Consider the following 25,689-nt stretch of genomic DNA (forward strand, 5'->3'; position numbering starts at 1 on the left):
AAACAAAAGGCAAACCATTTAGAGAGTCTTAAACTGAAACTAAAAACAATTTCAGCAATGCTTTTTAATATCACAATGTATGCTATTTTTTAAGGAGTCATTAAAATTAAGGCAATATTTCTCTAAGGAAATGTATCAGGTGTAGAACAAATACACATATGTAAGTTCAGTAACTTCACTCAAGTCCTGGGCACATGTGTCATACATCGCATAAATCATCCTTTACAACCAAGAAAATTCCAAAGCTACTGGTTCACTTTATTCCATCAGGACCATTCATCTTTGTGTTTTTCCTTTAGATCTCTTCCATTTAAAATTTTTAAGATTCTGAAAGATTAAGAAAGGAGTGAACATTCTGAGCTGGCAGGAGAAAATCTAATTAGCTCACAAAATGGAGAGTTAGTAGGTGCTACAGAGGGCTGTGCCCAAGTCTACATCTGCAAATGTGATTTATTTATTTCCTGGGTCCAAAATAAACTAACTATATGAACACCTAATACACTGAATTACAAATGGGATGTTTCAATACCATTGTTAGAGAAAATTACCAATAAACATACAATATATTGAAGGTTTTTCAAATGAATCATTTTAACAAACTTAGAAAGGAAGCACTTATAAGGATGCCAAATGGCTTCAACCAGCACTTTTTTTTCTAAATGAATAACTGAGCAGTGATTACAATAGACTCTAGTTATACCACAGAGTTCACAACTGGAATCCTACTAGCGTTAAAAGGCACTAGCACAAAAATAGAGGCTAGTAGTTAATATCTTGTCATTCCATAGTAATCTTGATATTAAGACATGTGACACAGCAATAGCTGTACAACCCAAACACAACAATAGAAGAGGAAGGAATGGAGGGACTTTGCAGTCGACTCCCTTAGCTGTTGAAAATAAAGCAGCAACACCATTCTATAAATAAGGACAGTAATTTGGAATAACCAATTACATTAAAAAACAGAAACATAATGCAGCCATTTGTTGGAAATTTGTCAGAAAAATATTAACTTCTTTATTCTTAAGAAAGGGGCTTTGGAACCACAGAAAAAACATAGATAAAAAATACAGTTTTTAATATCTAATTTTGAAAAAACTGCCATTCAATTGACACAATGTCTAACCATGGGGTTTACTTACATTTTTCACCAATGACAGACTCAACCAAGTAATACTAAATCACATTGAACAATTACATTTTGTACATTCTTAAAGCTACACTTGAGTTTATACTATATTGATTTGCATATTGTAAAAGAATCTGTTTTTTTTCCTACACATGTAGCTCAGTGTGCTCATTCATGTTTCCTTTTTAAGTAATTATCAATATATTTTCATAATAGCAATGAAACATGACTGCAAAGTAACAGCACTATTTTTTTTTTTCAAATATCACAGAACTCAAATAACCAGATATGTGCTCTCTCTCTTTGGGAAGTAATAAACTTATTACAATCATGCAATCAATGTTCAATACACGTTAAGTCTGCCTTTGAAACTGTCTTGAGGACAGTTAAGCACAGATTCTCTTATTCCTAGATCAATAATAATTCTTTTAAAATACCATTCTCAATAGCTGAAATAGTATTCTATTATATCCATATATTCTAGCTTATTTAAATATTTTAGTACTTATTTTTTGTTCCCTTTTCTGCTATTTTTAATTATACTTGCAAATAAACCATTGTCAACTTAGATTTTTTATCATGTTTTAAAATATCCTTCACATTACTATCAAATTTCTTTGTAAAAGAATTGCACAAAATTTCCAGTTCATTCAATAGAGTATGGATGTCCAGCATAGAGTATTAATTTGACAAAAAATCTGCTAATCAATATCCAGAAAAAAATTTCATTTTTTACATTTCTCTGACTACTAATAACACTGAATCTTTTAAAACATGTTTATTGGCTATCTGTATTTCTTCAATTCTGGTTCCAGACTTCTTTTCTTTTTGAAAAATGTGATATTTAGTTTTGGAGGGGGTGGGCTCCATTGCTTTTGTTCATATAAATTATTTGCCAACTAGAAATCAGTTAAGGACCTGTATGTTCTTTATTATTATATGTTTTAATGTAATATTTTCAATATTTGTATGGAATTATATGAGAACAAAGCATTCTTTCTGTCACTTTTATTCCCAACACCATTCACTGAATAACCTACCTACTCCCTACCAGGGAGATATCTGCATGTCAGAGGCTGCTAATTATCCTCAAATCGCTGTTCTCCCTTATCCTCTAGAGGCAGAACCTCTGATCTGTGACTGGGCAGATGGTCACATGACCATCCTTGTTTTCCAACCTCCAGCTGTGAGAGGAGGGCAGGCTCTTTCTCTGTCTCTGTCCAAGGACATCTGCAGGCTGTGGTCCCAAACTGAGAAGCAAACTGGGTTCCATCATGCAAGGATGGAGGGCAGGAGGGCTTTGCTGTCATCCATCTACTCTCTTCCATGGCAGGGAGAAGGTAAGCTTGGGACTTACAGAGTAACTCCTTTTCCTGCCTTTTGTAGGGATGAGATGTTTGAAATTAAATTGCTCTTTTTATTTAAAAACATCGCTTATAAAATCATTCTGTCTGATTTTGTAAAATGTAATGGGTAGCATGAATTATTGTATTTTTTCCTTGTTTGTCCACAGGAAAAAAGTCCACATTTCCCTGCTATACTTGGAGTGATGGTCCAACAGCAGTTCGAGGCAGGTGTGCTGGAGGTGCAAAAAATATGTGTAGGAGGGAGAGCTTATCATACGGCCAGCTGCTCCCTCCTTTGTCAGGTTCATCCTGACACACACGAGTACACACACATACACAGAAAAGAAAATGGGCCAAAAAGAAAACCATTTATAGAAAGCTGACCACAAAATTAAAAACAAAAACAGAGAAGACTGTACAAAGAAAATATTTCCCTGTTGACAATGTTTATGGGCTGTCCATCCTACAGGCTGTTAAATATCTTGACTCTATTTTATGACCTGGAAAGAGAATTCTAGTGGCATCTAGGCAAATGGTGAAGGGGCTCAAAGAGAATGAACCAAAATATTATTGAACAAATAGGGCAGGAAATGACTTTCCTTATTTAAGAATGACTAAACAGACAAACGAAAAGGAAAAAAAAAAAAAACAAGCATGGCCAAATCAAAGATTATTTAAAACAAAAATGAAAGGAAACACTCTGCCACAAAATGGCATTGAAGTAGGAAAGAAAAGGACTAACAGTGCAGGGAATATAAGGATTTTGGTTTTTAGGTTGCTTTCTGTATGTACAGACTTACAAATAGGTTACAGCTCAAAACTTAATTTTGCAGTTAGTTTTCTCATGGTAGTATTGTTATAAATAGTGGTTAGATTCCCTAGCTATCCCTCTAAAGTCTGTTTAACTAGTAAGTATATGTTTAACTACCAATCAATATTTGGTCAATAGAAGCAAAATTTGCTTTTTCTGCTATTGGCCACCTCATCTTTTTCAATTACGTTGAATTCGTTTTCTTTTACCTGACAGACCAGTGAGAGTCGACCCAGGTTTTGTTGGGCCTGGAGGTTATCTAATTGGGGGGCCCACTTAAAGGAGAAGCATGTAAATTACAAATACAAATTAGATACGAGGCCTAAGAAGAGACCTGAGCAGGTGAGGGTCTTTACAGCTTGAGCTCTTTAGCTTCCTGGTAGTAAGTCTGTTTAACTAGTAAGTATATGTTTAACTGTTTAACTAGTAAGTAACTAGTAAGTATATAATTATAATATATACCATTATAAGCAACTAAACAGAAAAGCACTGAAAATCATTAAAACCAATCTTGACTATATTGAATGCTGTTGGTTGTGGGAAATTATGTTTTTAATTAAGCTCAGTAAGGGTGTTTTTACAGATATCATATAAGATTTTAGAAAATGATGGCACTGGTTTCCCCATGATAAAATGAAATTTAAAATATATGTTTTATTTTTTACCTGACAGAAGTATATTATTACCATCAGCTTTGTTCTAATTAGCCTGACATGATTCTAGCGAGGACAGCGGTTTACAACAGTAATGAAGTGATGGAGGGCTAAAGAGTGATATAAAGATAGTCTCATGAAGTAACGAGGCACAAGTAAGTAGAAAGCAAGAAACGTAGACAATGTTAAAAAGTATTGTGTATACATGAGAAAGACTGCCAGAGAAAGAAATAATGGAGTTCTCCATGATGAAAAAGAAAGAAATGTCACAGTAGGTATATTCCAGAGGAGTAGGGAGCCATTGGAAGAACTATTAGGCCAGAAGAACACTGCATCACTCAAAGGTGGTGACATTAGGCCAGAGCAGGAATTCGTGTTTATCTCTGCATATTTATATATGAGACTGTGTGTTGTTGAGGACGAAGAAAGGGGTAAAAATGTCAATCCATAAAAGCATTGCACTTGGATATTTAAACTTGGGTTTGTATGCAACGAGGGCATTTGATGCTCATTTCATTAACTGCTAGCTATTAATATTAACTACTAATACAACAGAAAATACATACAAATATATACAATGGCTTATCAACTATATAGATACAATGGAACTCCATTACAAGACTCTGAAACATAGGGATTTTTAAAATTGCACTGTTTGTCTTCCATGGATGGATAGAGGATATGCCTAAGACACACTGCTAGGTACTGTCACTACAAAAGAAATGTAACATTGTCCCCTTTCATCAAGTGGATTACAATAGGCTTTCAGAAGACTAAGGACTTCATATTTCTGCAGTGTAATAAATTATTTGTTTTTCGAACAAAATCTGCTCGCTCATGTAAGCAGTGCCCTGCTAACAAACAAGTTTTTTATTTTAAACTCAAAGGGAGAGAAAACATCTTCCTCCTATTTTGAGCTAAAGGCTCTACTAGAATACCTGGCAGGTGCTGAGATTTGTCATGGTTATTCTATTACATTCCTAAGTTCTATCATCGTCACTGCTTCCTTACTGGGGAAGATTGTATAAGTCACGTCAGACACTCACCACAGACTGACCCTCGCACTAGTCTCCTTAGATGAGGTCTCTCTGGGAGGTAGCGGTATTTGCATCCAAATATACTGAGGTTTGATGTGTGGTCTCCAAAGAAACGGAGCTGGCGGTATCTCTCCCCACATCGATAACAAAAATTAGTGTTACACTGTGAACAGGTCATATGGTCACACCCTTCCGTTCTCTGGATATGGATCTGTACCAGCGAAAGAGGGAAAGAAAAAAAAGGTTACTAAATTTTTTATAAAGTAGAACCTGGCAAATATATGGAATAACAGTTACTAGTTTCACCAAAATAAAAGCCTTACAAAGCATTCCTGAGGCCGTAAGTTTGCTTATTATCACGCTCTCCCAGGCCACCTTTGTATCAAACACTTTAAACGTGTAAAGCTCAATAACATTTCAGGTGCTCAAGCTGTTGGCTTATTTTGAATAATACAGATATAAACAAACACATCCCAAAGAAAACTCACTTATCTTTCCAGACATGCATCGAACTCAATGATTAGGAGGCAATTTAAAATGCTGTGAAGGTGAGAAATGCAAATCAAAACTACAAGGAGGTATCACCTCACACCGGTTAGAACAGGCATCATCAGAAAATCTACAAACAACAAATTCTGGAGAGGGTGTGGAGAAAAGGGAGCCCTCCTGCACTGTTGTTGGGAATGTAGATTGATACAGCCACTATGGAGAACAGTATGGAGGTTCCTTAAAAAACTAAAAATAGAATTACCATATGACCCAGCAACCCCACTACTGGGCATATACCCAGAGAAAACCATAATTCAAAAAGACACATGCACCCCAATGTTCATTGCAGCCCTGTTTACAATAGCCAGGTCATGGAAGCAACCTAAATGCCCATCGACTGATGAATGGATAAAGAAGATGTGGTACATATATAAAATGGAATAAAAAAGGAACAAAATTGGGTCATTTGTAGAGACGTGGATGGACCTAGAGACTGTCATACAGAATGAAGTAAGTCAGAAAGAGAAAAACAAATATCATATATTAATGCATATATGTGGAATCTAGAAAAATGGTACAGGTGAACTGGTTTGCAAGGCAGAAATAGAGACACAGACATAGAGAACAAACGTATGGACACCAAGGGGGAAAAGCCGGTGGTGGTGGTGGTGGTGGTGGTGGTGTTCGTATGAATTGGGAGATTGGGATGGACATATATACACTAATATGTATAAAGTAGATAACTAATAAGAACCTGCTGTAATAAAAAATAAATAAAATTCAAATAAAAAAAATGCTCTCTGGGCTTCCCTGGTGGCGCAGTGGTTGAGAGTCCGCCTGCTGATGCAGGGGACATGGGTTCGTGCCCTGGTCCAGGAAGATCCCACATGCCGCGGAGTGGCTGGACCCGTGAGCCATGGCCGCTGAGCCTGCGCGTCTGGAGCCTGTGCTCCGCAACGGGAGAGGCCACAACAGTGAGAGGCCCGCGTACCACAAAAAAAAAAAAAAAAAAAAAAAAAATGCTCTGAAGGTATGTTTTGTTGATGCTATGATCAGCAAGAATGAGGTGGCTTGAGGAATAAGAAGAGATGAAGAGGATTCCTTAAAAGAAAGGATTATGTAAAATTTTTGTAAATAAATGTCAAGGAAAAGAAATCCTGTTGTGGAAGGAAATGATAGCAGGTGTAAGTGTATTTGCAGTACCATTTTAGTTTCCAGCTCTAATTTCATTTGCAAATGCTTGTACAGGACTGTGTATGCAATGCTACCTGTGCAACTAATCACCTCCCTCTGTTGTTGCTGTCAAGTTACAGGTAAGTACGGAGGTTACTTCTTATCTCCCAAGCTACAATTTAGATGATATTACTTACACGAAAATAAAAATGTGATAATACGCATACAGTGACTACAACATTTTGGGGGCACATATTGAGTCAGATCAGTATAACATTGCTTCCATCCATCCCTTCCCCTTCACCCACCTAAAAATGTGAGAAACTAAATACCAGGGCAATGCAACTGGCAATCCCTGATTGCCAGGTGATCTCCTTTCTCACTTCTTCAATTGGGTGATTCTTAGGCTGATGCTAGACTAGAGTACCTTCCTGGATAGGTGAGGGCTAGCTTGTGGTTAAGGGCATCTAAGCATCTGTGGTCAAGGGTAACTACCAATCAATATTTGGTCAATAGAAGCAAAATTTGCTTTTTCTGCTATTGGCCACCTCATCTTTTTCAATTACGTTGAATTCGTTTTCTTTTACCTGACAGACCAGTGAGAGTCGACCCAGGTTTTGTTGGGCCTGGAGGTTATCTAATTGGGGGGCCCACTTAAAGGAGAAGCATGTAAATTACAAATACAAATTAGATACGAGGCCTAAGAAGAGACCTGAGCAGGTGAGGGTCTTTGCAGCTTGAGCTCTTTAGCTTCCTGGTAATTTCTCCCTTAGTCTCCCCATTGCACCTGTTTCTATGAATGATTATGAAGAACAATTCCTATGACCACATCCATTTAGCACAGCAGATGGCATTAAGGAATGAGGTAGGCTAAGGCCATACCGAACCTTTGAACTATTTCTCATCTTTAAACTACCTGAGCACTAGGAGAAAACTTGTTCAGAGACAACAGCTGAGCACCCAAAATAAAGGTTACTTCATCATATGCTCAACTTTTTGACTGTATATTGTAATTGCTCTTAATATGGAGGTAATTAAAGCTTAACAGATTTCCTGGCCACATAGCATAGTGTTGTATGTGACCTGTAAAGGGAAAAGGACTAATATTTGTTTAGAGCCTACTAAATGCCAAGCACTGTACCTAGCTTAGCGCCTTTAAGCCTCATGACCACACCATGAGACTGGCATGCTTATTCATAACCAGAGCTCAGAAAAGTAATCTGCTTGAATGAATGGAGAAAGTATTTTGATTCTTGTCTGTTTCTTTATTATGCTAAGCAGCCTCTTATTATAAACTTAAAGATAAAACCAGAGGGTCAATTGTATTCTTTGCTAACTGACAAAGTAGTCATGTCTTCCCTCCTGTACAAGGCATGTTCAAGTCTTTCTGCTTGTTTTAGCCACTCTCTGGGCCAGTTCACATTCTTCCTTTAAAATAATGTCAAAAATTTTTCTGACAAGAAGCTTGCTCTAATAAGTTAAACTTGTCACTGACAGTTCATTTGCCTCAAAATTTCACATACCATTTTTTCTGTCATTTTATATCTGCTTGTAATATTGTTTCATTGTGTTCTAAAATCTTTATGTGGTATACTTATTATTAACAGTCTTTCCTCATTTCTAAAACAATATTTGAAACATAGCAGGCAACTAAAATACTGTTAGTCCAAAAATATTTCTGCACAGGAAGTGATAAAATTCTAAGTTCTGACAATACTCTACAGGAACCTTGTACGTTGCAGGATTATATAGTTCTATAGATTAATTTGAATATTTTACTCATATAATGGCAATGATTTAATCATGAAAATGGTTTCATAATTTCCAACTTTCAAGTACACAGTGATTCCTTTAATACTATTGCAAATATATATTGATTATATATGAATATTTTATAACTTCATGCTAAAAGAGAAATGAACTGACAGAATGCAAGTTAACTTGTAACAGAAGACATTACTTTTCATATTTGCTAAGAAGCAAGTTATAATTTTGAACTCCTAACACCCAGAGGCTAATACATTTCATATGATAAACGACTTCCCTGAATGAATATATCTTTAAAGGTCACATTGTGACAGTGCCGTTTTTGTTTTTAAAACATAGAGCCTTAAAAAGTAGGTTTAAATTACATTTATGTAAAGTCCATTTTATTTCTCAGTGAAGCTTTAAAAGTTTTTTTTTATTATAGCTTCAAAACATTCATCAGTTTAGCTCTGCTAAAAAACATACCAATCACCCAAGTGGCTGTAATTCAGCATCAAAATTCTGTTCTTACTTAAGGGATGGAGACAGAGTAAGACAGATGAGATATTTCTAACCCATTAGATTAAACTGACTACCCATAAGCCACAAACATCATTTGATTTGTTATCACTAACAGGGTTTCTTCTCTCCATCTATACCAAATAAGGATGGCTGATACGTAAGGAGTTGAATATTTAAGCACTAAATGTTGTTTATATAGCTCTACATTTACAAGCCATGAGATAAAATGTTCAGGATATGCCAGATATTTCTTTGAGTTTGATATTAAGTCCACATAGACAGAAATGACAGCACGGATCATTTCTGAGCCTATGACATTCTTTATAGTACATATCAACACCTGTAATAAGAGTGTAATCAATATATGTACCTGCCCTCTTCAAGCTGTTTACATTTAGTTTAATAAAATGCCCACAAATTATCTTAAAAAATAGAACTAGAATTCAGCTTTTTATTTTCATACAGATTCTACTTAATTATAAGGTGGAAGAATAACGATAAATGAACTGCTAAATATCCAACCTATTTTATAACTAAATCAGTACACATCTGCCCACAAGTATTTATCTCCACTTTCACCAAGAATTGAAGGCTTATTTTATTCTTTAAGCAGGAAATGATAACTAAATTAACTGTTATGTATTATTGTTCCCAAGAAATAATTTACTCTATGTATAAAATTATTTTAATATATGTATTTGCTTCAATGGCTTTGATATGGGGGAATTAATTAGAAGCAATAATTATGAGGAAAGTTTTAAAAAATCCCATGAGTAACTCTCAGTTCCTTACTTATCTCACTATACCAATCCTCCATAACACAGGGATTTTTTTTTAACATCTTTATTGCAGTATAATTGCTTTACAATGTGTGTTAGTTTCTGCTGTATAATAAAGTGAATCATCTATATGTACACATATATCCCCATATCCCTCCCTCTTGCGTCTCCCTCTCACCCTCGCTATCCCACCCCTCTAGGTGGTCACAAAGCACCGAGCTGATCTCCCTGTGCTATGTGGCTGCTTCCCACTAGCTATCTATTTTACATTTGCTAGTGTATATATGTCCATGCCACTCTCTCACTTCGTCCCAGCTTACCCTTCCCCCTCCCCGTGTCCTCAAGTCGGATTCTCTATGTCTTCGTCTTTATTCCTGTCTTGCCCCTAGGTTCTTCAACACGGGGATTTTTAAAAAGCAAACATCTACACAAAGCCTTCAAAGACCTCATTAAAAATATGAACCTAGAATTGTTGTCCAATTACAAAATAATTAATATATGGGGGTAAAAATGAAACAATTCCAGAGATGCTAAGACTCCTCTGTTCCTTTTTTGGTGCCATGACTTAAGGAAGCACTTCATTAAGTGAATGCGCAAGTCAAGAAAAGACAGTGTTACCACATACCAAAAAAGTTGTAAGAAATCTCAGCGAAAGAGCTGAAAAGCAATCAGTCCAACTTAGAACAGGAAGTCAGCTGGTTTCAAGAACATCTTCAAAAAATAACAATGGAATATACATCAAGCAATAAAATTCCTGAGGAGCTTAATATTAAATAACATGATAAATAAAGTTGTATTTCTATTCCCAATAAGGAAGAAAGAGAAACAGTAAGGACTTTCAGGAAAAACAAAACAAAATGAAAGGCGTGTAAGTTCCAAATATGAGGCGTAACAAACTACAGCATGATTAAGTAATTGACAGTGAGCAAAGATGCAAAAGGCATTTTTCCTAGAAGTTGTGATCTCATGGAAAAGGAAATGTAATCTTTGTTCCATAATTATATGTTCTTGATTATGTAAACACCCAATTGGTTTTCCCATGTTAGAATTATCCTTTAGAAATAACAGAAGTATTAAATATTATATTAGAATAGAGTGTGGATGTTATTAAATTTGACAATATAAAAACAAAGTTACAGCTTACAGAAAATGGGAAATAGAGAAGTGGAAAGAGTTGTAGGAGGGCTAGATCCTCATATATCACCTAAAATTGTTAGACTATTGAACCAAGGTTACAGTATATTATTTAAAGGTAAAAGATAATCAAAAGAAGAACTAAAATAATAATTATCAAAAATTAGAAGGAGAAGGGAAGGGATAGATAAGCAGAATGAGTCCTTGTCTGTCATGTCAAACATGGTGGCCTCTATTATGGTAAACTATATTTCAAAAAATATATAAGATGATTTCAAAATCATTTGGTGTCTCCTGCTATGTTAGCTTTTTAAAGCCAATAGTCTAATTGTCCTCCAATGTCCTGGTTTTCTTAGTTATAGGAAATTTCATACATATTTCAGTCTTATGATTGATTTATGATGACAAATTCTTTGAAGAAGAGTGTAGAGTACTGTCCGATTCTCATTCCTCACGGTAGACTGTACTACAAATTAGCCCCTAATTTTCTTCCTTCTTCTTTACCGTACTTCCCTTAGCCCCACACCCCATGTTCTCAGAAATCTCCAGATGTCAGTTTTCCCCTCCTTCCCGTTCATCTTTACCCTTTCCCCTCTGTGACTGCACCGCTTAGCCAGCTAATAGCTCAGGTGTCTCCCCATCCTAATAAATCCTTCCTTTAATTCCACCTGACCTTCTAGCCAATGATTACTCCCACCCTTCCATTTTAACCAAGCTTCTTAAAAGAATATTTTCACTGCTTTTCTTACTCACCTCTCAATTCTTCCTCAGTTGACAGCAACCCCATGTTACTGCAGTCAAATATTCTACCGCTGAGCTATATCCCGACAGCCCCATGTTAATGAAACATCCAGATCAACTGTCTTTCTCCAGGAAACATTCATTCATTCACTCAATAAATATTTGTCCATTGATAAAATCTGACATGGCTTCTGCCATTAAGGAGATTTTAGTCTAAGCTGTAGATAGACATAATCAATTCTGCAAATAAATAGACACTCATAAGCTATGAAGGAAAAGGATAAGGTATGAAGAGAATACTTAAGAAGCTTGATCTGGTCTAAGGGTCAGAAGAGGCTCCTCTAAGGAAGTGTCAGTTGATCTGAGAAATGAAGAACAAGTTAAGTTCACCAGTTAAGAAGACTGGGAGGTAGGGAGACCATTCCCAGCACAGCATATTCAAGGCACTGTATCCATGAAATGAGAAGCAAGCTGTACTAGCTTGAGTGAGTATTTCTCACTCTCTATTTTAAAACTCTTTAATTATATGTCTCTGCTCAAACCCTTTCCCAGTCGATAAGATCTGAAAGGGCCCAGATCATGTACATCTTGTTTGTTATTTTATTAAAGGGAGTTGCACTGATCCTGTCACATAGCATGTTCTCAATAAATATTAAAAGAACAAATGAGTATTATCCATGAGCCTCTAATTGCCAAATCCAATGAACGTGTTTTTAATTCTTATCTTATTGTATCTCTCAGTGTCATTTAATCAGGTGACCACTACTTCCCTCTGACCTTCGATATACTCTTGCTTCAGTGACACCTTTTTACCAGGGGCTGCTCTTACCTCTCTTAGGTTCCTATTTCTTCACTTATCTCTCTTTTTTTTTTAACATCTTTATTAGAGTATAATTGCTTTACAATGGTGTGTTAGTTTCTGCTTTATAACAAAGTGAATCAGTTATACATATACATATATCCCTATATCTCCTCCCTCTTGCATCTCCCTCCAACCCTCCCTATCCCACCCCTCTAGGTGGTCACAAAGCACTGAGCTGGTCTCCCTGTGCTATGGGACTGCTTCCCACTAGCTACCTATTTTACATTTCGTAGTGTATATATGTCCATGCCACTCTCTGACTTCATTCCAGCTTATGCTTCCCCCTCCCCGTGTCCTTAAGTCCATGCTCTACGTCTGCATTCTTATTCTTGTCCTGCCCCTAGGTTCTTCAGAACCATTTTTTTAAATTCCATATATACGTGTTAGCATACGGTATTTGTTTTTCTCTCTCTGACTTACTTCACTCTGTATGACAGACTCTAGGTCCGTCCACCTCACTACAAATAACTCCATTTCATTTCTTCACTTGTCTCTTAATCCCATCCATGAATCACCACTTTGCACATACTCTTTGGGTGATCTCTTCCACACTCAAATGGCTTCAACTTCCTTCCACTGGATCTCATTTCCTAATTTCCACTGCAGACCTGACTCCTGAGCTGCAGGGTCATGTAGCAAGTGGTTGGGGGTCATATGCACCTGTATGCCTTACAGCCATTTCAAAGTCAAATAAGCAAAACCAAACTCATAACCATTCCAAGGCTCCCTAGCCCAACAACAAGAAAACTAAGCCCATCTCCATGATTTTATCACAGTTTATGGTATCACCATCCATTTAGATACTCAAGCTAAATATCCTGTTGTTATCCTCTTCTCACTTCTCACCTCCAGCCATTGAACAAAATCAGACAGTTTTAGCCACAAGATATTTATCGAATACTTCTCCTCTTCTCCAGCCTTTGACCATTACCTTAGCAAATACAATCATCATTTCCTTCTAGATGTCTACAACTACCTTCATATAATCAACAGCAACCAACCTAAAATATCAATTGGTTACCACCATTCCCTTGTTTATAACTTTTCAGTCTGGAGGATGAAATCCAAGTTTCTTAACATTGCATGCGAAGCCCAGGCTTCTGTTTGTTTCTACAGCCCCACCTTTCACCACTTCCTTCTGTGAACCCTACTCTAAGGGAACCACAAAGCGTTTGTGGCTCTGCTACACAGCACTCATTTCCTGGCTCTGTGCCCTGTCCTTTAAGTGTAATACTCCCACTCCTGGATACCTTTCATCATGCCAAAATCCACCCAATAATCCTCAACAACCTAGCTCTCCCTGCTTTCCCCGAGATGAACGGAGATGTCCCCTTTACCATGAACTCCCTTATAATACTCTACGCAAAGCCCTGCTGAAGTGCAACAGTGTTTTATCATCTTCCGTGACCACTGTGTCTCCCCTTCTGTGGGTTTCAAGAGAAAAAGGACCATGTTGTACAGAGCACATAATGGATTCTCACTAAAAGTACATATAAGGAGGAAAGAAAAATGACGTTCATTCATTCAACCATTTTCTATTTAGTGCTAAACAATGCCCAGAACTGCTCTAAATGCAAAAGGTACCTCAAGGATCAAAACAGATCAATATCCCTGCTCTCATGATGCAAAATATATCCACTATTTTAAATAGTGATAAGCAATATGGAGCTATGGAAAAAAATAAAGCCTATAAGGAGCATATTACCTATTGAGGTAGGGGAAAGTGATTACTGAGAAGCTGAATTTTGCTCAAAGACATGAAGGGAGAGAGCTGGGTGTGTAGATATCTGGGGAAAGAATATTTCAAAGGGAAGAGCAGGCATGGACACCCTGAGAAGGAAACATGCATCATGTTTTTGAAGCAGAGCCAGGAGGGCAGTGTGGCTGGAGGAGGGTGAAGGAAGTAGAAGATGAGGTCAGAGGAATAATGGGGTGTGGGCGTGAGCAGAGTGTGATGGGGTACATGGTCACTGTAAGGACTAACTTTTGCTTTGTGTGAGATGGGAGCCATAGAGGATTTTGAGCAGAGGGGTACGTAATCTGCCTTATGTTTAGTAGTCTCGTTCTGGCTGCTGGGCTGCTGGGTTAGGAACATTGTGAAGAGTAAGAATCCAGTCAGGAGGCTATTGCAAAAATCTTAGAGGGAGAAAGATGATGATGTCCTGTACCAGATTAGTGACAGCAAGGGTGCTGAGATGTTGTCAAATTCCACATATAGTTCGATGGTACAATCTACAAAAGTTAATGACTGACAGTATGTGTGGGTGTGAGAGAAAAAGGTCAAATTCTTGACTTGAGCAGCTAGAAGGTTGCAGTTGCCATTTACTGAGATGGAGAAACTATGAGAAAGCCCATCTTGGGGACAGGAGAGTGCACTGTGCTGGAGAAGCTCACTAAGGCAAGTGAAGACATTGCTTAGGAATTTGGATATAGACCTTTTCTCATAGTTCTCCAAACTTTGTTGATCTGCCTACTGATCGCTGCTACCAGCAAAACTTGTATCCTGTTTGGAATTCTAAGTTGAGTTTGCTGCAGAAAGAAAAAGCAATTCTTAAAGCATGAAATCAAATGAAAAGAAAAATAAATGAACCATCTTAGAAAGCTTTAGATCCTTTAGCAAAACTGGCCCCATAGGTATCCAAATGGAAAATGGGCAGATTTTTACTCAATTATTCCCTGTCTACACAGCTCATTGGACTTCATTCCTCTCAGAAGCCCTCATCTCTAACAGAGGCTCTCCACAGGGGCTCTCAGGCCCCTGGAGATACTTCAGAATTTCTTTGGTAGGGGAATGTTCAGTTGTCACAAAGGTGGCTGATGCTGGTATTTCGGGCTGTTCTTCAATGTTTGGGACATCCCACACAGAAGAGAATTAGGTTCCACCCATATAATTTTCTGACACACTAGATGTTCATATAGGTGAAAATCTGTTTATAAATATCTGAACATGTTACCTAACTTCATTTTATATATAAACGCAAAATAATGTTTGTATGGTTTTACTAGATAATTTTTTAGTTACTGTATAACTACGGTGTAAACTGAGAAAGAGTGATTGTATTTAGAATCTAACTTCATTTTATATATAAGCCCCAAAGAGGTATGTATGATTTTAATGTATCTTGAATTTTCTAGCAATAAAATTGTATAAATTCATATGTACATATGCATAAATATATAAGCATACATATATATACACACATATATATACATATACACTAATTTTGTCCTCATTTTAAAATGTCAGATAAAAAGGATAGCTATTGATAATATCTAAGCTTCACTTCATGGTTTCTTAAATCCAAATTTATGCATTTTAAATGGGTTCAAAAATCTGACTGCTACTTTTTGTCTTTTAATGTCATAGTACCTGAACATTTACATGTTGAAATACATATTATTTCATTATATTTGCACTTATTTTTATTCTATATTACGAGGACAATATATTGATTTTTAATGAAATGTTATATGTACTCACATTATACATTTAATCTCAGACAGTAAACAAATATTGAAGTTATTAGTCATAAAAATGGGGCATTGGATGAAATACAGTTTATATCCTATAAAATATTTGTCACCAAACAATCAAGTTCTTCTCACAACTAAGGTCTAGGCTTTGGCACTTCAAGAAGACAGTAGCAGTGATAAACACTGCTTCAAATTTAGTGATTTCAAACAATCTGGAGAGTTAAAGTGGGTAATTAGTGGTCAAGGAGAAGCTATTTTATTTTCTACAATGGGCACTATTTAAAAGCAGTCACCAGCTGCTGAACACACTTTTGCAGCGACGTGTGAAGTGCTAGAGAATTGCAGGATTATCTATAAAATCCAACATTAATACCCTAAGTTCTTTCCTCAGTAACCATAGGCTCTATAGCTATAGCTTAGATATAAGAGTCCACAGACAGGGTTTGTGCTAATTTGATGTGAACAGGAGCAAATTAATCTTTTCTCTGAATCAATACATTTTTGCCAAAAGCATCCTATTACAGGATTTAACAGAATAAAATATCTGAAAGGAAATATCTTGACAAGCAAATTCCTTTAATTCCAAATTCTCAATAAATTATGGATGAATATAATGTACTTTCCCCTGCGTGCCTTTTGGTTCAGTTACTTAACCTCTCTGAAACTGTTTCTATATCTTGAAGTGGTGGTAATTACCCCTTTCTCAGAACTTTCTTTTGAGATTTAAATGAGACAACAAATGTAACTCACATACTATTGAACCTATCATTTTATTATTACTGTGAAACACCTTAAAGTTTTATCAAAAGGCATTTAATAGTTAAGATTTGGATGGCACATTGGAACTTAGCATCTTAGTATCACATCTGAGGATTTGATGAGATAATATGTGTGTAAAACTGCAATGGAGAGTAATATGTAGTAAATATCAGTACATGTAGATAGTATTGCCATTATTATTACTGTGCTAACACTACGAAGAAAGACAGAGCGTTGTACAAAGGCATTTTTATGAATAAAATAAAGCTGGCATATTAGAACTCAGCACTCCCTGTTCATATCTTGGCATTTCTTAAAAAAAAAAAAAAGTGTCCTGCCTCCTAAAAATAGGATATATGTTAACCTTGGAATAAAATAAATGACTTAATTACCCTTAATTCATAAATCACATTACTTATATGTAGCCTATGAAAATGTATAACTTCCTAATTAATTATCCCTATTCAATGTTTTGTAAAATGTCCTAACTAGAGATATGTTATTATTTATATAAGAGAAAAATTAAAGTGGTCAGCTGCATGTCATCTAGTTGGCTATGACTATATTTGTACCACATTATATAAATGTTTACATAAGTATTTCTCTTATCTGACATTAAGGAAGAAGGTAGTTTGGGGTAGGGATGTTTGAGGAATTCCCCTTTAATTTTCCAAGTTATGAAAAGCTAACCATTTTGAGAAATATTAACCCCAACTTTGCTTTAGTAAGCCCAGTATTCTTAGAAACATTTAACTTTTACCTGAGGAAGGAAAAAGAAAATGTAATAGTCAAATCCTTAGAGGTTGCATAGGCAAATGGAGATGTGTAAGCAGCTCCAGAAAGCTGTGATGTTAGAATCCTTCTGTTCTCTTGTTAGGTTTTATTTATTTTTACTCATGAAGTATTTCCAACATTTAAAATTTAAAGATGATAGTGTAACAGACATCTATGGATTTACCACTGATATTTAATAATGTTAACATATTACAATATTTCTTTCAGAAATATTTTTGAAGAGATAAAACTTTCTTTATATACTGCCTTTTTTATAAAATTGTTTCTTAACTTTAACTTCCTGCTGGCTTTAAACTGGCTTGCCTCAAATTATTGGGTAAAAGGGCCTGAAGGTGTGTCCATCTCTCTTTTGAAAGTACGTATGTTAAAAAAATATACACAGAGGGCAGAAATCTGGCCTTTGTCGAGTTTTGAATGTTAAAACCCCATTTTAAAAAACATTTTAAATAGAAAAACATGATATAGCTAAAAGATAAAACCTGGTTAACTAACACTAATTGACTAGTATTAAACCTTTTGAGGAACAATCAGAAGATTGGATCATTAACCATTTTTACAGAGTTCTCATTCACATTCCTGAAGGTTCACATTCCTGAATGATTGTTTTTATCTTTAATGATGCTTATTATAATATTAGACAATAATATTAGAGATTTCTAATTCTTCTAAAATCTAAAATTTTTCAGGCCTTTAGAATCATCCAGCTGGGGTTTGCTATGACCTAACACACAGTTATTAATAAACTAAAATAAATAATAAAAAGACTTTCGGGGAGTTCCCTGGTGGCCTACTGGTTAGGATTCTGGGCTTTCACTGCTGTGGCCAAGGTTCAATTCCTGATTGGGGAACTGAGATCCTGCAAGCCACACAGTGCTGCCAAAAAAAAAAAAATTTTTTTTTATAACGTATGTGTTGAACAACAAAATTATAGGTGGTCGCCATTTTCTGGAAAAAAGGAAATGATAAAATGATTTCTTTGTTTTTTGCTTTTAATTTAGTTAGTGGGGTATTACTGTACCATTTAAAGAACTATCAGTGTATACTTTTGGAATAGTTTAAGTATTTCAGGCTTTCAAATGATAATATATATTAAAAAAAATTTGCACTTAATATTATTTCCAAAATTTTTCATGAACAATTTAAATCTAAGGTATACAAGTGAAATTGCTTACAATTGCTTATTTATTTGCTTTGTATTGTATAATCTCATGTCTGTTAATTTTTAGGTGTGCATTTCACTTTTCATTTTCTTTGACTCAACAATTTTTTTTTCTTATTAACTCCGAGTTTAGTATCTTATAAGACACAAGTCTCATATGAATTTTTGCATAAAACTGAACAAATATTCTAATACCTCCAACAAAATTTAAACCTGATATTTGCTTTAAATTTAACTTAAAATTATCATGAACTAGATTTAGTTTTGTGGTAACTATTTTCCAGAGAGACATTTTAAAATTAGCATATATATCTGGTAGGTTAAGAATTTATACAAAATGGAAGACACATTTTTAAGATAAAAATTGGTGTCTCACAAGTGACTGAAGAATACTATGAATTAAGGAAGCAATGAGACTCAAAAAAAATGGCTAAGAAAAGTTGATCTTACTATGCTACTATTAATTTTTCATAAAAATGTCCTATAAATAAATGACTTCCATAAATGCTTGTATATTTTTACCCTAGTATTAAAGAAAAACACTTATGAATAAGTATCTTGATTGTATATGGGAGAAAAAATGTTTTAATACTCATTCTGATTATGTGCCAAAATTCAATTATAAATAATAATTTTGATTTCTCAGCATAAGTCAAATCTCTTCATAATACTATACCATATATTAAACTGATCTTTCCACTTGAGATAAAGATAAAAACTCATTACAGGATAAATAATAATTATAAGCTAATGAAAGAAAAGTTGGTTTATTTAGAATACTAATTGAAATAATGGATTGATTATCAAACTTTGTATGGATGGGAACATTTTACAAAAGCACAATCATTTAACACTCACCAGTACAAGCACAGAATTTTTTTAAAAAAATTAGCAGCTACAAGATTAGGGAGCTCAGAAAAGAGCTCTTATATATATTTAATATAACATCAACATATAACATCTTAATTTAATATATGTTTAGAGAAAAATTACAAATCGATGGGTAGGGGGACACATTTAGATTAGATGCTATTAATTTGGAAAAAATTAGTGTATGTATTCAATGTATAATAAACATCAAAATAAGTAATGGGTAGATCAAAGAGTTAAAATATTTAGAAATTAAATACTAAAAAGAAAGAAAATAGACCATTTATCAAGCTTCTGGATGACAGATAAATTTTTAGGCTTAGGAGTAAAATACTAATAAAAGATATATAAATATAAATATATGCACATATCATATATATGTGTGTGTTTATGTGTGTGGGTTCTTTCTTTCCAAAAATAAAAAGAATGATATATTTGGTCAAACACAAATTTTTAAAAATTAAAAAAATGCACACACATAAACCAATTAAGTTTAAAAAAATTATCACTGATACAAAAGAAAGTAATAAAAGATAGGCAAGGGCTTCCCTGGTGGCGGTGGCGCAGTGGTTGAGAGTCCTCCTGCCGATGCAGGGGACACGGGTTTGTGCCCTGGTCCGGGAAGATCCCACATGCCGCGGAGCGGCTGGGCCCGTGAGCCATGGCCGCTGAGCCTGCGTGTCCGGAGCCTGTGCTCCGCAACGGGAGAGGCCACAACAGTGAGAGGTCCACGTACCGCAAAAAAAAAAAAAAAAAAAAAAAAAGATAGGAGAAAATATGTCAGAAAAAGAATTAATATTTTCAAATAGAAAATAGAGAGCTCATATAATTTGATAATAAAAAGTATCCCCAACCTGACCCAAACAAGTGGGCAAAGGATATGAACAGATAATTCAAAAATGGGCACTTCAAACTCAAAAACACATGAATTTGTACTCAATCTAAAAGCAAACAAGACAATTCAAAATATATGAACAAAATATTTTTTAAGTATTAAATATGCATTTAAAAATACTTGAAAATGCTAATAAGAAATGATCATACAGAAATAGGTTCTCAGATTTTTCTGGTGGAATTATAAATTGTTTCAGTCTTTTTAGAAAGCAAATTGGCACTATGTACCAAATACTGAAAACACTGATATCCTTTAACCTAGTAATTCTGTCTTCAGGAATATATGCTTTTAAGGGTCAAAAATATGGAAAAATACAAATTCAAGATGAATATCAATACATTATTTATAATATATAGATATTTTTTTAAAAAACCCGAACCCAAACAAAGCCAGCTTTGGTAACTAATAGCAGAAGGATATTTAAGCAAATATTACTTAGTTAATAAATGTTATGAAAACTATTTAGTAACATAAGAAAAGTTTGACATGTTAAATGGAAGAACAAAGCATATCAAATTATCCCCATACTACGATTCTTTTTTTTTAAAGCTACTTAAATAGGGGAGAGACCGAGGAGACACTAATATGTTAACAGTGAGTATATTGGAGTGGCAGGATTCTGGTGAATTCTTTCCCTCTCTTTTCCAAATTTCTATCATATGTTATATGACCTATATGAACAAAACAATCATTTAAAAATCAAAATAGGGCTTCCCTGGTGGCGCAGTTGTTGAGGGTCTGCCTGCCGATGCAGGGGACACGGGTTCATGCCCCGGTCCAGGAAGATCCCACATGCCGTGGAGCGGCTGGGCCCGTGAGCCATGGCCGCTGAGCCTGCGCGTCCGGAGCCTGTGCTCCACAACGGGAGAGGCCACAACAGTGAGAGGCCCACGTACCGCAAAAAAAAATAATAATAATCAAAATAATTATTAAAATTATGAATCAATCTAAGCAAATATACCTGTGCAGGGTACATAAATATACTTTGGTCACAAAAAAATTTTAAACATATTTGATCATTATTGAAAACATATTCATATGAAAATATATGATAATTGTTTTGTTCACCTGGAAGCACTGTGTGAAATTTTTTCATAAACGCCTAGCATCTTCCTTTTTCATATTTATAAATTTTAAAAGATTATTTATAAAAATAAAGCTTTGGAATATAAAATATTAATACACTGAATAATATCTCCTTGTGGATTTCTAGTATTAGAGAGGCTTCATGGGCAAAAATATAATTTTATGGTCCAACAACAATGACAAAAAATCACAATTAAGAAAATGCAAAACTTTAAAGTCATATGCTTATAAAAGCCCTGAAACTATTTGTATTCAAAACGAGTCATAAAATATGACTTAAACTGACATAAATTTTATGGAACCTGGATCTCACCAGCAAGTAGATTCTCCACTACAAGGTAGTCGTGTAAACTCATTCCAGGGTTCTTTGGCTCCTTTCCCTTCAGCTATTTAAAAGGTAGTTCATTTTCAAACCGCAACTTTTTAGCTATTATTTCAAAAGAGAACCAGCATGTATGCATCCTCTTGTCTGTTTATCTATATTTGTAAAACCTGTGGGAGCTGTTAGTGCATTCAGTAAATTCCTTACAGCTGGGTGCTTTTTCGTTCAATACATCGAGTCCATTTAATGTTAGATTGAGGGATTACAGTAACAAATGTATGTTTTCATGTATTACCTCAACTCATTCAGAAAATCCCTAACATATAATGCTGCAGTAGTCCTCATTTAGCGCTCATTCTTAGAGCCAGGCCAACTGGTAATTGTTTCACAGCTTTCCAGAGAGATATAAAGTATACTTATGAACAAAGTGTCATGCAGAATGACTTAAACAGTGCTCCTGAATTCCTACTGGCCTTTATTTAGTTTGAAACTGAGCAGTGCCTCTGAGTAAATTGGAAAGGCAACAGAAAGGGGGAAAGGTTTCATCTTCCCATTGTCCTTCAATGGGTAAAAAATAAAAATCTACTGAGCAATTGATGCAGTGGTCTGAAGCAGCCTTACTAACACACCACTGTGAAGCTATTATACTCCAATAAAGATGTTAAAAAAAAATCAAAGGGATAATTGTAGATAAATTTGCCTTCTACACGGAAAACAAAGAAAGCTTTAACTCAAACATCTGTAGATGTCACTTTTAAGAGAGCCAGGCCATCCAAAATATTTCAAAAATTTCTTCTAATTGCTAAGAACATAACATGTTCCAATTGCTAAGAACACAACACATTATTTCAGGCAATGCTTTACTTACTATACATATAAACTAGTACGTGAATTTGGTGTAGTGAATCTGTGCATTATATTTATTCTCATTTATAGGCTTCAGAATATACTTCTACTACTTCAAGTTGCATTCACATGATTAATTTAAAAATTTTTCCTGATAATTCAAATTTCATTTATCTTGGTGCTAAGTCTCCTGGAAGGAATTGCAAAATTATTCTTGAAAGAAAATTAGGCCTGGTTTAGACATGATTATCAAAAAATAAATTTGGCACAAAATGGAAACCACACATGGTGGAGTGTACATATGCATTTACATACATATAATTTTCTAAAGTGAGCTTTAAAAAAAAAAAAAAAAAACTTCAAATTTCAACAGATCCCTATCCTGTAAGAGTCAAATCCAAAGTTTTCTGGCTGGATTTACGTGCTGATTTGTCTATAGGAGATCGTTCCCTGGCTGTCTGCATGGTTGACTTTCAACATCTAGGTCTCTGCTCAAGTGCCTGCTAACTCTTGATTACTTGCACGATCATCAAGAGAAAATTGAAAAATGGGATTCATAAAGTCCTGATTTTAGCTCTTAGCTTCTACGTCACCAGATTTACAAAAAGGGAAATGACCAGTTTAATGTAATCCTAAAGTGATAAGCAATGGCAGAGGAGAAAAAACCCAAAGGATTACAAGGATTCAGAGCCTACCTAACTGAGAAGTGATTATAGTACATGTTGGCAAGCTAGAAATAATACTTTATATCATTTTCATATGAGCTTTTTCCTGTACACACATCTCCATTTTTAAATGGAAAATTAGAATTTTGAAGTTTGAGATCCATATTTATACGTAGCCTCCTTAAATTCTGAAATGTAATGTAAGAATATACATTGTTTATATATAAAAATCTTCATTTTAGTTATGTAATGTAATTACTCTTCTAAAATGAAACAGCGAATATTCTTTTTCTCCACGTCTGCATTAAGAAAGTTATACAGAGACTTCACTTCAATATTGTAAATAGTATTGTTCAGTGATAGCCAGATGCACGTGTTTATTTCCTTCCCTCCCGAAGGCTGTCTCACCTTGCACTTTGGACACTTCTGGGCGTTCCTCTGCCCATGCTCAATTTCGCTGGCCCAGTGACGCAATAATTTGTCTCCTTTTTTGTACTCCTTGCAGTTAACACCTTCATGCCAAGGAGAGTGGCACTTAAAACACCAGACGAATTGGCAAGTGGGGCACTGGATCTGCATAAGGAAAAGTAATATTAAGTACTAGTAGATATATTAAATTGTCTAAAAAGATAAGAATGGTGATGCTTAAGGAAACTAGCTAAAAGGCTATAATCGGTCCAAATTTAAAATACCTCCCCCTATACAAAACTGAAACTAGAATAAGATATGACTGTCCTGTTATTAAAGGAGGGAAGAATTGCTCTGGCTGGCTGATCTGACTGTTTGTAGGCCACACTAGAATTAAACCCTTTGGATATTCTGGAAATCAATTTGGCCTTATGAAACCCCCCTAGATTGAAGCACAGAGTAAAATCTGAAGGCTCACAATGCCCCAAATCCACACTCAGGCTTCTGCCCTTGAACTCGCCTGTCCCTTGAACCAGTTTTCCAGGCATTTCCATCGCTCTTCTTACCAATGGCTTCATTCATTTTTATAAAAGCAAAGCTCCACAGATGCTTCATCAAATGAAAAACGCACTGGCAAATAAACTACTATACCAGCATTTGCTATGATAATGGATATCCATGGTTTGCTATTAATCTAAGGGAGGTTAATTATAAAAATAATATAAAGGATCTGATTAGAAATATATACATATGGTGGTCCTGTGGCCTGTACCTAGGAAACCATCAGAAGATGTCTTCGTATGTTCACTATGTGGAGGTGTATGTGAAAATGCATGTGTGTGTTTTGAAAATATCTGTCTTCCACTTGACATGAAAGACACTTTATCTGACTTCCTGTATTTTGAATAACAGTGCAGCATCCCATTCTCTCACCATATTTCTGGTCCTCACTCTCTAAAAACAAATGAGCATAACTTGACCTTCCCAGGTCTGTTTGATTAAAGTGAATTAATAAAATGTCTCACTATAAACAACTGACTATTCTCTGTGCTCCTGCAAATTACTTCACTGAGCATGATTGAATTTACTGACTACACTTTGAAGATTAGTCAGATAGAATTTCTTTTGGTAAACTGTATACAATATCACTACTTTCGTTTTTGGAAAACCACTTTTTTGACAATGGTGTTTCCAATCTATAGATTAACCGAGTGGCAATTACAATCAGCTCTTATGTTTATACCTCAAAGCACGGCAGTATTCATCTATGTCAAGAATAGATAATGTTATTCCTATGCAAATAGGAGTAACAAAAATACTTTCTCTTTTACTTTATATCAAAACAAAATAGTATTTTGTCATAAAATTCTAAAAATCTTCATGTTTATTTATTAAAATGCTGTTATATGGTAATGCTTATACTGCTGCATAACATGCATAATTTATCTTTATCAACAAAATAATGCTGTAAAGTCAATATGAACATCATAAGTTTACAGATGAGGAAACTAATGCTCACAGAGATTAAATAACTTGCCCAAAGAAACATAGCAAGTAAAGTTGTCTGACTTCAAGGCCAGCATTCTTTTCATTGTGCCAAAACAATTCCTCATACTAAACAGCATTCTTGCTTTGATGACTGAAAACCGAAGTGTAAAAGTCAAAGGTCAAGTGGTTAATCTATTCAGTAAATCAGAATTCTATATGACTATCAACATAAGGTGAATTTTGAAAATCCCTTTCAAGATTTTACTCCCATAAATTAGGAGACCCCTTGTTTTTTTTTTTAAAAGGATGATACTATTTAGTCATTTAAAATAGCCATTTTTGCCTTTTCTGATCATTAAAGTTAAAATAAGTTATTTTTAAAGTAAGAAGAATGAGTCGAAGTGCGTAAACTCCAAATAATAAAACAATGTAGAAAGATCACTTAAAACAATGAAGAATACATGTGAATATCACATGGGGGCCTAAGTGAATGTAATTTT

General features: G+C 35.0%; 1 protein-coding gene across 1 annotated transcript in view; it reads right to left on the reverse strand.

Moving 5' to 3' along the window:
* The window catches only part of RNF217 (ring finger protein 217), a 125,289-nt gene that overhangs the window by 4,571 nt on the left and 95,029 nt on the right, over nucleotides 1-25,689 (reverse strand). The window contains exons 3-4 of the mRNA XM_060115225.1: nucleotides 23,702-23,866; nucleotides 4,986-5,187 (exon numbers count right to left, since the gene is read on the reverse strand). Of these exons, the coding sequence (XP_059971208.1) occupies nucleotides 4,986-5,187; nucleotides 23,702-23,866 (367 nt within the window). The remainder of the gene's footprint in view (nucleotides 1-4,985; nucleotides 5,188-23,701; nucleotides 23,867-25,689) is intronic.

The sequence above is a fragment of the Mesoplodon densirostris genome, chromosome 12 (genome assembly GCF_025265405.1).
Source record: "Mesoplodon densirostris isolate mMesDen1 chromosome 12, mMesDen1 primary haplotype, whole genome shotgun sequence".
NCBI lineage: Eukaryota > Metazoa > Chordata > Mammalia > Artiodactyla > Ziphiidae > Mesoplodon > Mesoplodon densirostris.